General features: G+C 34.4%; 1 protein-coding gene across 8 annotated transcripts in view; it reads left to right on the top strand.

The window, feature by feature from the left end:
- Nucleotides 1-17023, top strand: part of LOC105489083 (coiled-coil domain containing 171) — a 395301-nt gene that overhangs the window by 191744 nt on the left and 186534 nt on the right. For all 8 annotated transcript variants that reach the window (XR_011612600.1, XR_011612601.1, XM_071077821.1 and 5 more), the window contains 3 exons: nucleotides 7774-8000; nucleotides 8808-8990; nucleotides 14409-14594. Coding sequence is in view for 6 of the 8 variants with exons in the window: in XM_071077821.1 (XP_070933922.1) it covers nucleotides 7774-8000; nucleotides 8808-8990; nucleotides 14409-14594 (596 nt within the window). In the remaining 2 variants the exon portion in view is untranslated. The remainder of the gene's footprint in view (nucleotides 1-7773; nucleotides 8001-8807; nucleotides 8991-14408; nucleotides 14595-17023) is intronic.

Raw genomic sequence — 17023 nt, forward strand, 5'->3', positions numbered from 1 at the left:
ACTTACATGGGAAGTAATCATAGTCTCCCCCATACCAATGGATGCTGGTGCAGTACAGCCGGCCAAGTGAAAGGACAACTCTACACTTAGTTGTTCATCCATCAAAGTGAGGTTCTGTGTACTCTTTGTTTATGTTGCTTTTCAGTATTCTCTGAATATGAAATTCTCTGTTATTTTCTTTGAAATAGCAGCCTTAAGCCCTTGGAAAGACTTCAGAACTCCTTCAAAAGAGTTACTGAAGTTACTTCTATCTAAATAGCATAAAATTTGAACCATGGATTCATAGTTCTTTCCTTTCCAATACAAATTGCGTTGAATATGTTGACCTAGCCAAAGGTGAACTCATTGACTTTAGGACAAAAAACTTACCACTCTAGGTTTTGGATTTAAAAGCCTTGGAGAATTCTGGTATTTTTTTGTGAGAAGCCCTCCAGTATGTTGTAAAATGAACTATTGAAGCTTTAATTACATTTGTAGCAGTAAATACTGTATTTGTGAATCAGGACTTTTATCACTTTTAAATATATAAAAAAACCTTGATGTCCAACATGACATGTGTGATGCCTTGTTGAAGACTGCCCAAAAAGTTCAATGTTCTTATCTGGTTTATGCAAAAACTTTCACTATGTTATGTCTTCTAAAAAACTAACTTAATCTATATTTTAAATGTACTGTCTTGTACTTAATGGATTAATAATCAAACTTAAAATATTTTGAAAACTGTATTTCAGAAAAATTAGTTTCCTTTGTAATCCCACATCTCTTGATTTATGGATTTAAAATGAGAAGGGGAGCCATAGGTTCCACCAGACTACCAAAGGTGTATACAGCACAAATGTATCATTTGTCTAAAATGATAACAGAAGTATCGTTTGTCTGAATCAGAGTATGTTTCTGGATATTCTTATTTGGGGGCATTTGTATAATAATAAATAATACAATAGAAATAGGAGTTATTGATTCTTAATTAGTGTTACACGTCCCCTCTCTCCATTGTCCAACACAGTTCCCTTATACATATGAGCTATTCTATAGCTAGCTGTTTAATGAATGAATGAGTAAGGTAGCGCATGGTGCTTTTAAAATAGTTTTGTTATTTCTGTGAAAATGCTTATGCCCAGCGTAAAACCTTCACACGATACAGAAACCTGCACAGAAAGTAAAAATCACTCAAAGGGTCACTTCCAACCATTCTTAACATTTTGATGATCTCTACAAGTATCCCATACATGTGTACAAATATAATCACACGCACACAGTTTTACATGAGGGAATCATATAATCATGCTTCATTGTAATTATTTTTTCCCCCTCAATGGATAATGAATATCTTTTCATATCAATAAAATAAATCTATATCATTAATTGTATTTAGTTACATGCTAGTTGCAATGTATATATCTACTGTAATTTACTCAGCAAATTTCCTGTTGATGGGTATTTATTTTTTCTTATTTTTTCACCAGTTTAAGCAATATTGTAATCAGCCATACTATAGTTAATATACTTGTGTATAAAATCATTTTATACTTGTGCAGTTATTTCTTTGGCTAAATTAATAAGAAATGGGATTGTATATTTTACATTTAGAAAGTACTGTCAGTATGCTTTACATTGTTCTTTCATAAACAGTGTTGACTGTTCTGGTTTTCTCATAATAGCTTTGGCGCACAAAATTTTGATAATCTCTTTGACCTTTATCAATGTAAAAGGCAAAAGACACTATATTATTACTTATTTGTATTCTTTGGTAGTTAGGTTGCACATCTTTTAATATGTTATAAGCCCATTCATATTCTACAAATGATCAGACTATGATCATATTTGGGGGTGTGTGTTTGTCTCTTATGGAATTATAAAAACTCCTTGTGTATCATGTATATTAACACTTTATCATAGTGCAAATAATTTTGCAGCTTGTGTTTTAATTTTGCTTGTGATGTTTTTATATAGTTTAAAAATTATTAATCATTTATTTCTGGTTTTTGTTACGGTAATTTACTGAGAAAGGCTAGCCTTACCTCAAGGTTGTATTGCTCATAGTTTAGTAGAATACTTTTGATACATTAAATCTTGAGTTTATCTGGAATTATTTTTGCTGTAAATAGTGAATAAATGATTAAACTATTTTTGCATCCAGATGACCAGGTAGCTTTTTTGGGGGGGGTCGGGGGAGCAGAGTCTCTCTCTGTTGCCCAGGCTGGAGTGCTGTGGCCAGTCTCAGCTCACTGCAACCTCTGCCTCCTGGGTTCAAGTGATTCTTATGCCTCAGCCTCCCGAGTAGTTGGGATTACAGGCATGTACCACCACACTCAGCTAAGTTTTTGTATTTTTAGTAGAGACGGGGTTTCTCTGTGTTGGCCAGGCTGGTCTCCAAATCCTGGCCTCAAGTGATCTGCCAGCCTTGGCCTCCCAAAGTGCTGGAATTACAGGCGTAATTCACCATGCCTGGCTTGCACCAGTATTTTTAAATTCTGTAATCCATCTTTTCCCTGATTAAGATATGCCACTTGTAACATGTTAAATTATTTTAAGTTCGTGGATCTATTTCCTGTGTTTCCAGTTTACTCCATTAGTCTCTGCCTCTCTTCTAGTACCAGTATCATGCTGCTTTTTTCATGAGTGTATATCTGTATGTTTTACAGTAAGACAAATTTGCTTACTACTTTTTTTTTTTTTTTTTGTAGTTTTCTGGGCTGTTTTTGCCCAGTGATTTTTAGATAAAACATTGCTTTGAAGCAAACATCTTACTATAATGTTTGCCTCCCAAGTTTGAGAAATGATGTCCACATTCACATTTCTCAAATTATTAACAGTTTGGAACACAAGCATAATTTTGCTCAGAGGGAATGCTTTAAGATTGTGATATATTGGGGTCACTTAAAAGGAGTTGCATGTAAAGAAAGTTGCATATAAATAGTGAAAGGTGTTCCTGTGAAAGTAAGTAGGGAACAGATGTGCAGGGCTTTGGAGCCATGTTTTAAGGAGTTTAAAATCCATTCTTAGATTAGAAGAAAGTCTTTGAGGCGTAAAAGCAGGCAGTATGATGAGATCCTAGTTGTGTGTTACAAGTTTTCTATCTACTATAGGGAGAATGGATTGAAGAGGGGGAAGACTGGAGAAGAGTGCATCTTAGATATGGCCATGACTACAGAGAAAATGGAACAAATTGGAGAAATACTAAGAACAAGAAATGGGAATATGGCAAGGGAAATGGAGATGTCAGGGTTGACAAAATGTTACCAAGTGTGTAGAACTGAGGTGGAATTTAATTTAGTTAACAATACTCATTGTTAATTTTACTAACATTATTAACATTACTCATTATTACAGTATTATTATTGCTACTATTGTACTCATTATTAACATTATTTTAAACATTACTAATTATTACCTTGTTTGGTTAAAGGATTATTTCTCAATCTTTGAGTATGAGGACTTCATTTTAATAAGAAAAAATGTTGTAGATTGCGCTCTCTTCCACATGATAGGTGTATTTTGAGTAGTAGTTGATTTATGTAATGTTTTCAAGGGACTTTTAATTTTATTACTCACAATATCATGCATCTATATTATTCATGCATATATTTTATTAGGGCTAAATAAAGATCAAAATGCACAATGGTTACTGCAGCTAAAAGCAGTGGAACTCTTGCAATAACTTTTCAATGTCCTTCCTTCCCCACCTCATCAAGATCTGCAGCCCACAGATTTAGAACTACCGGTCGAAACAATTCTTTATGAATTTGTTTTGAAGATTTTAGCCCTAGATGTACGTTTTTTCCCCTTCTATTGGAAAAAGTAATTTCAGAATATAGGGTTCGCTTCTTTCATTAAAGACACATTTTATTAAATGAGAAGAAAGTGATTAACAAAAGTATTTAACATAAGAATTTGTTAAATGTAACAAGCCAAACATTTACAACAGTCTAGACAAGCACACATGAGGAACTTTAGTGACTTTATTTTTTTCCTCTTATTTCTGTATTATTATACAAATAATTTTACAACTGTATCACTAGAGGATTGTTTTGTTTCTTCATTTATTTAATATAGAATTAATTGCACTCTGACCCAAAAGCAAGTGCAACAAAAGCTAAGATAAATAGAGGGGGCATAATTAAACTAAAAACTCCTGCACAGCCAAAGAAATGAGCAGCGGAGTTAGCAGACATCCCACAGCGTGGGAGAAAAATCTTCAGTCTGTACATCCGACAAAGGACTAATATCCAGAATCTACAAAGAACTGAAACAAATCAGCAAGAACAAAATAATCTCATTAGGCCAGGTGCAGTGGCTCACACCTGTAATCCCAGCACTTTGAGAGGCTGAGGTAGGTGGATCACTTGAGGTCAGGATTTCAAGGCCAGTATGGTAAATGTGGTGAAACCCCGTCTCTACTAAAAATATAAAAATTAGCTGGGTGTGGTGGTGGGCACCTGTAACCCCAGTTACTTGGGAGACTGAAGTGAGAGAATCACTTGAACCCAGGTGGCATAGATTGCAGTGAGCCAAGATCGCATCATTGCACTCCAGCCTGGGTGACAGAGCGAGACTCTGTCTAAAAAAAAAAAAAAAGAAAAAAAAGGAAAAAAGTCATCAGAAAGCAGGCTAAGGATATGAATAGACAATTCTCAAAAGATATACAAATAGACAATAAGCAGATGGAAAATGCTCAACATCACTAAGATGGGGGAAATGTAAATCAAAATCACAATGCCATACCGCCTCATTCCTGCAAGAATGGCCATAATAAAAAAAATAAAAAATAATAGACGTTGACATGGATGCAGTGAAAAGGAAACACTTTACACTGTGGGAATGTAAACTAGTACAACCACTATGGAAAACAGTGTGGAGATTCATTAAAGAACTAAAAGTAAATCTGTGGTTTGATCCAGCAATCTCACTACTAGGTATCTACTCAGAGGAAAATAAGTCATTGGACAAAAAAGATACTTGCATATGCATGTTTATAGCAGCACAATTTGCAGTTGCAAAAATTGCAAACCAGCTCAGATGCCTATCAATCAACAAGTGGATAAAGAAAATTGGTATCTAAATACCATGGAATACTACTCAGCCACAAAAAGGAACAAAATAATGGCATTTGTAGCAGCCTGGATGGAATTGGAGACCATTATTCTATGTGAAGTAACTCAGGAATGGAAAACCAAACATGGTATATTCTCACTCATATGTGGGAGCTAAGCTATGATGATGCAAAGGCGTAAGAATGATACATTGTACTTTGGGGACTCGGGAAAGAGTGAGGGGTGATGAGGGATAAAAGACTACACATTGGGTACAGTGTACACTGCTTGGGTGATGGGTGCACCAAAATTTCGGAAATCACCACTAAAATATTTGTTCATATAACCAAACACCACCTGTTCCTCCAAAACCTATTGAAATAAAAAAAATTGCCTTCTGTACTGTATAATGTGAACTATATTGTAATAACACTTCTTTTTATAGCATAAATTATTTAGTGCTCTTACTGTAATTCATTGAGAGTCAGCAGTTAGGAACTTAGACCATATGACTTTTGCTTCTTAAAAATTTAGAAGAATGCATTGCAGAATTATATTGTCATTTAGTATCACCCTTCAGATCAGTGTCTACACAAATATTTCTGTGACAAACTAAAAAACCTTGTTTGTTTGTTTATCTATTTATTTATTACTTTTTTGAGACAGAGTCTTGCTCTGTTGCCCTCTCGAGTTCAAGCGATTCTCCTGCCCCCGCCTCCTGAGTAGCTTTACATTATACAGTACAGAAGGGATTACAGGCACGTGCCACTATGCCCGGCTAATTTTTTGTATTTTTAGTAGAGACAGAGTTTCACTGTGTTAGCCAGGATGATCTCGATCTTCTGACCTTGTGAGCCACCCGCCTCAGCCTCCCAAAGTGCTGGGATTACAGGCGTGAGCCACTGTGACTGGCCTATTTATTAAAATTTAATTACAATTGATTTTTGCTTTTAAAGGCTCTTTATCTGTCAAAAAAATTATTTTGTATCCTGAAATTTTCTGAAATAATGAACTTTTATATTGTTTATTTAAAAACAAGAACCTTTGACATATCATAAGTAACATTAGTTTCTCTTGGTATTCTTGTGTTTAGCATTGTTGCAGTAGCTATGGACATAAAAAGAAATATAATTTAACAAACATGTAAAAAATACCCATGTATGCTAGGCTAGCACAGTGAAGATAAAAAGAGTTCATTAAGATGAAAAAAGGCACAGATAAATAATTGCAAGATAGTTGGAGAAACAGGGAATACATATATATATTAGGTGTTGAAATGATGTATTATATTGAATATTATAGACAAAATAAATTTTACTGTTCTTTCATTCAACGGTGGCCTATTTAATTCATATAGTACTTTAGTAAATTCCTTTAACTCAGTGTTCTGTATTATATGTTGATTGCAATATAAAGCTACTTAATTCTTTTTCATCCATTATTTATTTAAGGAATATGATCGTTAACAAAAGGACTGTGTATTTTCATTATACTTTGTCTTTTGTCCGTTGGACTGTTACAGAGTATGTTTATAATGAGTGGTGTATAGAATTAAACTTATATTGCCTTATATTTATATTCCTAGAAGTTGATGCATCAATAACTGATAGAAATAAATTTTACCTGGAGGATATTATGCTTTTATTCACTTTATTTCCAATTTATGTATAACTCCTAGGCAAGATCATTTTCAAATTCTGACTGCTACGTAGATTTCAAAATTTGTCTTTAAACATTAAGGAATAAAATAAGTAGAATGAAGCTCAAATTTTAGAACAATGTCTCCATGAGACAGTTCTTTATGCCGTAGAAAACCATTGGTTGATTACCTTCTCAGTCAATGTTGCTCTTCAGTGTTGAATTGCATGTATTCTTATAAGGATAAAACATTTTTAATTTGGTAAGACTAGCTAAATTTGCTTTTTGTGCTTATGATGTAAAGACAAGATTTAAATTAACACCAACAGCAGAGGCTGTTAAAAATGTAGAATGTTATACTATGAATTTAAATAATCTTTCTGTGCTTGTCATTTTACATGGATAGTATCATAAGACAAGTAATGACAGATTAAGACCTACCTAGCAGAGGGAAAACTAAATTACACGACTTTATTAAGGCATAAATAAACCTGTTAACCATTATCTGGAACACCAATTAGTAGAAAGAGCACTGACAATTTTATTTATCAACATTAAACACAATTATTAATTACAGACCTGATGAATCTAGCAGTGAGCAGGCCATGTTGGATATGCTGGAACCTTAAGTCCATTATATGAGAAGGATGATTACCAAAATCCTGTGGGGAAATAAGTAATTGTAGTTGTAAAATTTTAATTGCCTTGGAATAAGGCAAATTATATTTTCTTGTCTGAGAATATAAATAGTATGGCTTGAAGGTAACAAGCTTTGGTAGTTGTAAATAGACAATGGATTTATGTTAGGTTTTAAAACAAAGAAAAGAGTGATGAATTTTTATTCATCACTATTCCATGTGAATGGCATACTGTAAATACATGCAGATTTTTTTTTTGATGTATTCTTTAGTAGGTGAGCTATTCTCTGAATTCCTTTTTTTCATAGTGAAAATAATGTGGGAAGGAACTTTTTGAATGAATTACTACAGGTGAATGGGAATTATATAATTAAAAAATAGTTTCATTATGTGATCAGCAGTGTTGTGAAACGAACAAGAGACAATTCACATTTTTGTGCCTTTTTTTTCCTTTTTCTTCGAAGATCCAAATTCCAGAATTTGTGGACATTTACTCATAGGTGCAGCCAAGAATTCTTTTGCAAAACTCATGGATAAAATTAGTCTGGTAATGGAATGTATACCTCTGCACAGTAGCAGGAGTATTACATATGTAGAAAAAGATTCCCTGGTTCAGAGGCTGGCCCATGGACTTCATAAAGTAAACACACTGGCCCTGAAATATGGTTTGCGTGGCCATGTGCCCATTATGGTATGTATACACTTTCATTTAGTAGTAACCTAAGAACTTGTAGGTATAATTTTGAATTAGCCTAATTTGTGGTTTAAATTATTAGTTGTACATGAATGTATCTGGATTTTCTTTATAGTTCATGTAAAATTTTAATACGGTAAATAAAAGTACTTCCAAATAAGTGTCCAAAATATCAAAATACAAAAATCATGGGCCAGGTGTGCTGGCTGATGCCTGTAATCCCAGTACTTTGGGAGGCCAAGGTGGGTGGATCACCTGAGGTCAGGAGTTCAAGACCAGCCTGGCCAACATGGTGAAACCCCTTCTCTACCAAAAATACAAAAATGAGCCGGGGGTGGTGGTGTGTGCCTTGTGCCTCTAATCTCAGCTACTCGGGAGACTGAGGAACGAGAATCGCTTGAACTCGGGAGGTGGAGGTTGTAGTGAGATGAGATTCTGCCACTGCACTCCAGCCTGGCCTACAGAGTGAGACTGTCTTACAAAAAAAAAAAAAAGAAAAAGAGGCATGACATTAGTGATAAATTTACTGTTTTCTATAAATGCACTGCAACAGAATTGTGTGAGACCTAAACAGCTGTCAGTTTCATTTTTAGCTATCTAGATTATTTCTTTTCTTCAGATGTTCATTTTTCATAAGTCAAATTGTTGGTCACATAAAAAATAAAGTTTTCACCTCTACGTTTCTATAATAACTGGCACTGGTTTTTGGATGATCTGAGTTACATTTAATTTAGTAAAATGGTCATTGCTATTGTTAGTAAATCTGTAGTTACTGTTTATGAAATTGCTCTTGTTTAACAACAGAAAAGCACAGCGTCGTTGCAGAAGCAAATATTTGGATTTACACAAAGACTGCATGCTGCAGAAGTGGAGCGCCGCTCACTACGCTTGGAGGTCACAGAATTCAAACGAAGTGTGAATGAAATGAAAAAGGAGCTTGACAAAGCCCAGGGTCTGCAAATGCAATTAAATGAATTTAAGCAATCTGTAAGTATATATCATTTAGGAAACTATTGCTTTGGTGATATCTATTTCTTTATCTCTATATCCTTTTTTCCTTAACTTACGTTTGTTTTGTCAAATAATTCAAAACCCTATTAATAACATTTCTTTTTCTTCAGAAAACTTCCCTTCTAAAATGCCTCTAATTGCTGATGTTGGTGGCAGGCGGGGGAGTGGGGAGAGAGATTTCCTCTCTTCTTTTTTTTTTTGAGACGGAGTCTCACTCTGTTGCCCAGGCTGGAGTGCAGTGGTGCTATCTCAGCTCACTGCAACCTCTGCCTCCCGGGTTTAAGTGATTCTCCTGCCTCAGCCTCCCAAGCAGCTGGGATTACAGGTGGCTGCCACCACGCCTGGCTAATTTTTGTATTTTTAGTAGAGATGGAGTTTCTCCATGTTGGCCAGGGAGGTCTCGAACTCCTGACCTCAGCTGATCCACCCACGTTGGCCTCGCAAAGTGCTGGAATTACAGGTGTGAGCCACCGTGCCTGGCCTCTTCCCTTCTTATGTTGAATATTTTAAGTAAATTAGACTAGTATGAAAGCAAATTGCTTTTCCAAAGAAATGTTCAGTTTATCTAACGTCCATCAATGACATATATGTATTATTTTAAAAAGCAGAAAATAGCTGAAAAAGCAAGGCCGTATGCCAAATACCATTAGATCAAGAACAAAATGTCTAAGTATGTGAAGAACAATATAATGCAGACATCTACATATTCTGTTTGCAGTTGGGATACTTACTAACATTGCTGTTTTTAATGTGGATATGGGAACATAGAGTTAAAAGATTACCCTGAAACTTCAAGACTGTATACAACTTAAAACAGCTACTGTAACTTCAGTTTAAATGTGCTTTTAAGTTTATCTTTTGGTTAATTTGGAATTTACAGTTTTAACATTAACAGTAACAGAGGCAGCAGCAGGTATAGTAGTTTAGTTATCAATCCTGTGATAATGTAATTGTGCTAGTGTTAATTATTATTTCAAGTAGATACACCTTCTAAGGGCAAAGAGTTCCTATGAATTAGGCAGGTCAAGGAATCATGAAATACTCTTAAGCCATAGGTTTCTTTTCAGTAAATGTCTCAAGACACCATAATTTTTCCTTCTCTTAGTTTTTTGCTCAAAGAAGGAGAATTTATGAGCTGAGCTGCTTCAACTTTTTTTTCTAATTATAAAAGTTGTAGAGGACAACCATAAGTAAAATACAAGAAAGTATTAAGAAGGAAGTTTAGAATGGGTATGATGGCTCATTCCTATTATAATCCCAGTGCTTTGGGAGGCCAAGGTGGGAAGGTTACTGGAGGCCAGGAATTCAAGAGATAGTGAGACCCCATCTCTACAAAAAAATATATAATATTTATTTTAAAAAAGAAGAAAGTTAAAATCATTTTCATCTTACCACCCATAATCAATCACTGTTGAAATGTGGATGCATTTTGTTCTCCACATTTCTTATGTATATATGTGCCTATGCATGCCTTTATGCACAATTGTAGTTTGGAATAATTTTGTAATACAGTTTGCATCTTGACATATAAATATATGTATACATGTATGCACTTAAAGTACTGTAATCATTTTCCTTTGTCATTTATTATTAATTTCATTTCAGTTAAGTGAATACTAGTGTGTCGTGTGGATGTATCAAAATTTAAATATTTCCGTTTTCAGAGATATGTGATTTTTTCCATTTTTTGCCATTTTACTTAAATAATAAAGAGATGTTTATACTTTTAAAAAACGAATTCTTTTGAAGCGTGTCTCTCCTTCCATTTGATTTGCTTCTGTATCATATAAACAGCTAAATTTGGGATATTGAGGTAGTCTACCAAAATGGACACAGTCATTTATGCAATTTGAGATTTAGAATATAGTCAACTGTATTTATATTTATATATAAATATATATAATTATATATAATGGCTTTTGTAAAAATTGGAAAATTCATTACATATGTTGCTCCCTGGAATATATATGAAGAATTCTAAATATTCTACACAATTTGATTTCCTAGTCCATAGTTAAGTATTAAGAAAATGAGTTTGCATCTTATCTTTGGTTAGTTTAGAAGTAGTCAGGACTTAATTTCTAGAATCTAGAGAGAAGGTTAGAATCTGAGGGAAGGTTGGTGGAAGGTGACAGAATCCTCTTGTAAGGGCTTTTTTTGAATAACTGGCTTGCAGTAATTAGGAGTGTGTTTGAGGAAGTGCTTAGTGTGAATTGCTTCCTTTGAAGTGTAGGCATAAAAATAGGATAATAATTGAGGGAAGAGGTACTTAATCTTTACTTTATTTTGCCTTATTTTATTTTTTGAGATGGAGTCTCGCTCTGTCGCCCAGGCCGGAGTGCAATGGTGCGATCTCAGCTCACTGCAGCCTCCGCCTCCCAGGTTCAAGGAATTCTCCTGCCTCAGCAGGAGTTGGCATTACAGGTGCCCACCACCACGCCCAGCTAATTTTTTGTATTTTTAGTAGAGTTGGGGTTTCACCATGTTGGCCAGGCTGGTCTCATACTCCTGACCTCAGGTTATCTCCCTGCCTCAGCCTGCCAAAGTGCTGGGATTACAGACGTGAACCATACCCGGCCAGTACTTAATTTTTAGATATTGTCCTACAATTATAAGTTATGAAGTATGTGACAGTTTCTAACATTTAGTGATCATATTGACCATGTATCAGACACTGACCCTAAGCACGTTACAGGCATTGACTCATTTGGTCCTTATAATTATCTCACATACTATTATATTATTATAATATATAATATTATTGTTTCTAATTTACGGATGGGGATTTTGGAGCATGTAGAAACTAAGTAACTTGCCTGAAGTCATATAGTTATTAATGGAAATGACAGAATTTGAACTTAGTTCATGTGGCATTAAAACGCATGCTTTTATCCACTTCATGATAGTGGTCAATGTTGATACCTAGGTGTGTTAATAAAGGGTTGTTTTATTAAAAACATAAAAATGAAAAAAAGATGCTATTTTCCTCTAAGAAAATTGGAGAGAGTGCCTGCAACCATTTGTCTCTCACTGATTTCAGACAAAGTATATTGGAGAGAATAAAATAGCTTCTTTATAGTTGGTCTAAAATTATTAAACATCCTGCTCACCAAAAGCTATTTAGTACCTTAACGGTTTTAGAATACTATGTCCATCTACTGACAGTTGTTTTTTAACAGCTAACTTCCCCAGTCTCATGATCTTTGTTTGTTTATTAGCTCCTTACACTTGCTTTCACACACCATCTCTTTCTTATTCTGCATTGCTATGCTTGCTTGATTTTATTTACTTTACAGAGGAATAAACAGAATTGAGCCAGTCTCTGGGAGGGATGGATGGATAAGGAAGAGGCTAAAATTACCTGAGTTTTTATGTAAAGAGGAAATTTTGGAGGATTGTGAAGGGAACATACATTCTGTTAAACAGGGAAGTCCTGCAAAGTGGTGGGGATGTTGATGGAAAGATCTTATTCACTTGATGGTCAAGTGAATTGAAAAGGACAGAATGGTCTCATGGCAAGGAGTGGTGATTTAAAACAACACAATACATTAAAGATAGAAGAGGTACAAAAATATATGTTCACAAGACCCAGCGCATCGAGGGATGTTAATAACTAGAAATAGAACTGGAGTGCTGAGAGGAGACTGTTAGATTTGATGTTTTGAAAGCTGAGGGTCTGGTTGTAATAGCACAATGTGGAGAGTTCGGCAGCTGTTTAACAGGGAGTAAAAAGTTGAATGTTCTGTACAATCCTAGCACTATACAAGTATCAGTGACATATTAGATACACCTTTTACTAGGTGACTCTTTGAAAATGAGGCAACTTTCCTCTGTGCCTTGTGATCATTCTCATTAGTTTATATTAACTTAGGTAAATCATCAGACATCTGTTTTTATGCTACACTATTGGCTTTTGAAATTTCTTCAGTGTTGAGAAATGCACTCTTAAATTGTTGAGAAATGCACCCTTAAAAAGAGAAATAAGAGTTTTAAAAGACAGTTGCTTCATGGAAGTGGCAGGCAAGGTACCTGCTGCCAAAATAAAACTGAGTGCTTGTGTATTATAATATAGAAGGACCCATGTAATTGATTTATCCTAAAACTTAGTTTCAGCAAAAGTCTTTCTCTTTATATGAACTGCATGCTTGCTGTTGTTGGCCCACGAGGAAACTGTGACTATGCACATTTCTATTTTTGTCTTATTTGTCAGAAAAATAAAAGACAAAGTCTATATTCAGTTACAATAATTACTAGATGCTTAGAATCAAAAGGATGTTTTTCCTGCTTTTTCCTCCCAAATTTTTTGAAATTTCAAATCAACCTGCTTTATATTTGCGGCGAATGATATTAATGCACCTCAAATCCTTTTTTACAATGGGAAAGTTAGAAATTTTAAATAGATACATGTATACCTTGTGTATTTAAGTGGCCTGAATGGTTCCCTTGAGTTTTCCATATATATTTCTCAGTTATCTACCTTTTGTGAAACCTTCCTCTTTTTTACACTTCACTATGTCTCTGTTGTTTGTCGTATCTAAGTTTCATTTGTTTAAATGTTTTGAACAGGAGATAATATAAACTTGTCTTGCCCTGGATTCTACATCCCTATCTAGAACTGTCAGTTATTCCAGAGCAGAGTACTGTGCCCTCCAAAGCAGGCACTATATTGTAAAAACTATGTTGTGTATTATGGCGTGGATTTTGTTGGCAGATGTTTATATATGAATATTCTTTCATACAACAAATATTGAACACTCACTGAGTGCCAGGCACTCTTCTTGGTTGGATGAAAAGCTAAATGAAGTCCCTGCTTTGTGGAGCTACACCTTTATATGTGTGGTTGGTGGCAGGGTGTGGACAGGCAATAAAAAAAGTGAGATGAATTTAGATAATGACAGTGGCTGTGAAGAAAATAAAACAAGATGGTATAAAAGTGTGAGTGGGAGTTGGAGAGGTGTAGACATGTAAGACCTGCCTAGGAGAAGACATTTGACTGGGGAGACCTGAATAATAACATACACTGAACACAAACTTTTAGGTGATCAGTTAAAAGCCAAGGAAGTTGTTAAAGGTTTTAATTCCCACAATCATAATCTTTATAAAAAGTATTCATGTATGAAAACTTAAACTGAGCATCATGGATTTATTTGGAATTTCAAATGAGTTTTCTAAGATTTTATTTGACTGAAAATGAAAACTAAGTATGGCTATTGTGCTTCAAAAATCACAGTAGTATTTTTATCTTGACTTATGCAATTAAGAAAAGCTAATTGTATTTTTTTAATGTATCAAATGCCTAGAAATGTTTGTATTATATTCCTTTAGTTTTGAAGACGAAATAATAACAATGCAGTTAGCTTTATAACTGATTCTCCGCCCTCCCACTTTTTACAGAAATTGATCACCCATGAGAAGTTTGAAAGTGCATGTGAAGAACTAAATAATGCATTACTTCGGGAACAGCAGGCACAAATGCTATTGAATGAACAGGCACAACAACTACAGGAGTTGAATTATAGACTTGAATTGCACTCCAGTGAGGAAGCTGACAAAAACCAAACTCTTGGAGAAGCTGTTAAGGTAAGAGAATAAAGGGATATTTGCATAAAGGAATATTTTATCTATGCGTGGATCTTAGAGGGAATTATGATATCTCCTGAATAGGAATAGATCCCAAGATGTGAAATTTTATTCTATGAGGATAGAATGAAACATGGTTCTAAGACCTCAGTTACAAGCCTGCATTCACATGTATTGAGAAGGTAAAAGTAGGCTTTACTTGCTAGTTGAAAACAAAGTGAAGATCTTTTCCAGTAATAATAACAATTATTATTAACAGTAAAATTAACAGTAAATGTTTTGTTTCTTTTATCTTCCTTATTTCTTCCTCTCTTTAGAGTTTTCCTTTTCTGTTTTGTACCCAATGGACTTTGGAAACTCCACACATCTTTTGGATTCTGGAAGGTTTTGGTCTGGGTCTGATTCTTATATAAGTACATATTTGGGGAGGAGGGAGGTTTAGTTAGAAAGAGTTCTGTCTGTCATATATTTGTGGTAAAGGTATTTCAAAGGAAAAAGAGAAGCTATCATTTAAAAGTTGAGAAAATTTCATTAATGGATTTAGGACTATAGTACTTTCTGGAAATGTTGCCTACAAAGTATAATAGAATTCTAGTTTTTGATTATAAAACTTGTGGATTTATCACTAGTGAGATTATATACGTTGGAATGGAACTAAATCCAGGGAAAACAACAGCGATATATCCTCTATATAGGATATCATACTTAATACAATTAATCAACTCAGTGTTGGTATTAACTTATACAAATATATCTATTTTTTCTGATATCTTAGTAATACTATTATGATCAATGATAAAATAGCCAAAATTTATTGTTAACTTCCTGTTTTTCAGGCACTATGCTAACTACTTTAAAACACTTCTGTACTCATCACACAAACTGTATGGGATTATTCCTGTTTTATAGATGAGAAAACAGATGCAGAGAGGTGACATAACTTACACATTTCTTAGTAAGTAATGGATCTAGGGAGTCAGATTTCCATCCATCTTCCTAACCACCACATCATATGTTCCAGCGTCCATTTGCCAGGCTTGGTGTTACTGTCACTACATGAGTTATTCATTTTAAACTACCTCTGTGAGGTAGGTACTATGGTTATGATTTTGATTTTTGTTTGTTTGTTTAAATTTAGAGACTTCAATAAACTTGCCCAGGGTATCCTGTAAATGTTGAAACTGGGATTTAGTTTTCAGAAGAATTAGAAAAAATTTGAAATCTAAAGCAAGAAAATGCACATGAATTTAAAGAGGAAAAGATAGATGTCCTTTAAGAAGAGGAAAAAATGACCAGGATGGTATTAGTATTTTAGAGTATATTTTTCCAAATATATGTATTAAATTGAACTATTTGAAATTGCTGTTTTTATAAGTGAAAACTAGACAAATGCCAGCAATTTCAAATGGCTCAACCTAATACAGATTATTTTTCTTACATAAATGAGAACATACTTATATACTGTTTTGAAACTTACTTGTATTACTTAGTAATAGATTGTGAGCATTCTTGCTTACCAACTGATATGACTGTGAATTTTTTTTTCACTTTTTTTAACACAAGTAATAAATATTTATTGTGGAAAAATAAGAAAATATAGATGAAGAAAAATTAAAATAATCTCAAATCATATCACCTGATATATCCAGCATCAACATTTTGATATATATATTCCAGACTTTATGTTTTACAAATATAGAAATACAACTGAATATAGGTTAATAAAAATACAATCATACTATTATACATATTGTTTTTGACTTACTTTCTTCAAACACCATGTCAAGGATTTCTTTCTATGCTAATAAGTATAGTGGTATTTGTCAGGCCTTTGAGCTGAAGCTCAGCCATTGTAACCCCTGTGACCTGCACACATACGTCCAGATGGCCTGTAGGAGCCAAGAATTCTGGAGCAGCCGAAAAACCACAAAAGAAGTGAAACAGCCAGTTCCTGCCTTAACTGCTAACCCACGTTATGACATTCCACCATTATGACTTGTTCCTGCCCTACCCTAACTGATCAATCATGACGTTCTTCTCCAGGACAATGGATCTCATGATCTCGCCACCATGCACCTTGTGACCCCCTCCCCTGCTGACAACAGATAACCACTTCTAACTGTAACTTTCCACTGCCTACCTGAGTCCTACAAAGCTGCCGCTCTCCTATCTCCCTTCGCTGACTTTCTTTTCAGACTCAAATCACTTGCACCCAAGTGAACAGACTTGTTGCTTACACAAAGCCTGTTTAGGTGGTCTTCTATATGGACACATGTGACAGTATCATCAGTTCATGGCTGGTTGAATTCTTTTGGATGTATATTTTTTCTTTTTGTTTTTAACTGACAAAAAATTGCATACATTTAGGGTATATTTTGATGTTTTGCTACATGTATGCATTGTGGAATGTTCAAATCAGGCTAACATTC

This window comes from Macaca nemestrina, chromosome 14, assembly GCF_043159975.1.
Source record: "Macaca nemestrina isolate mMacNem1 chromosome 14, mMacNem.hap1, whole genome shotgun sequence".
NCBI lineage: Eukaryota > Metazoa > Chordata > Mammalia > Primates > Cercopithecidae > Macaca > Macaca nemestrina.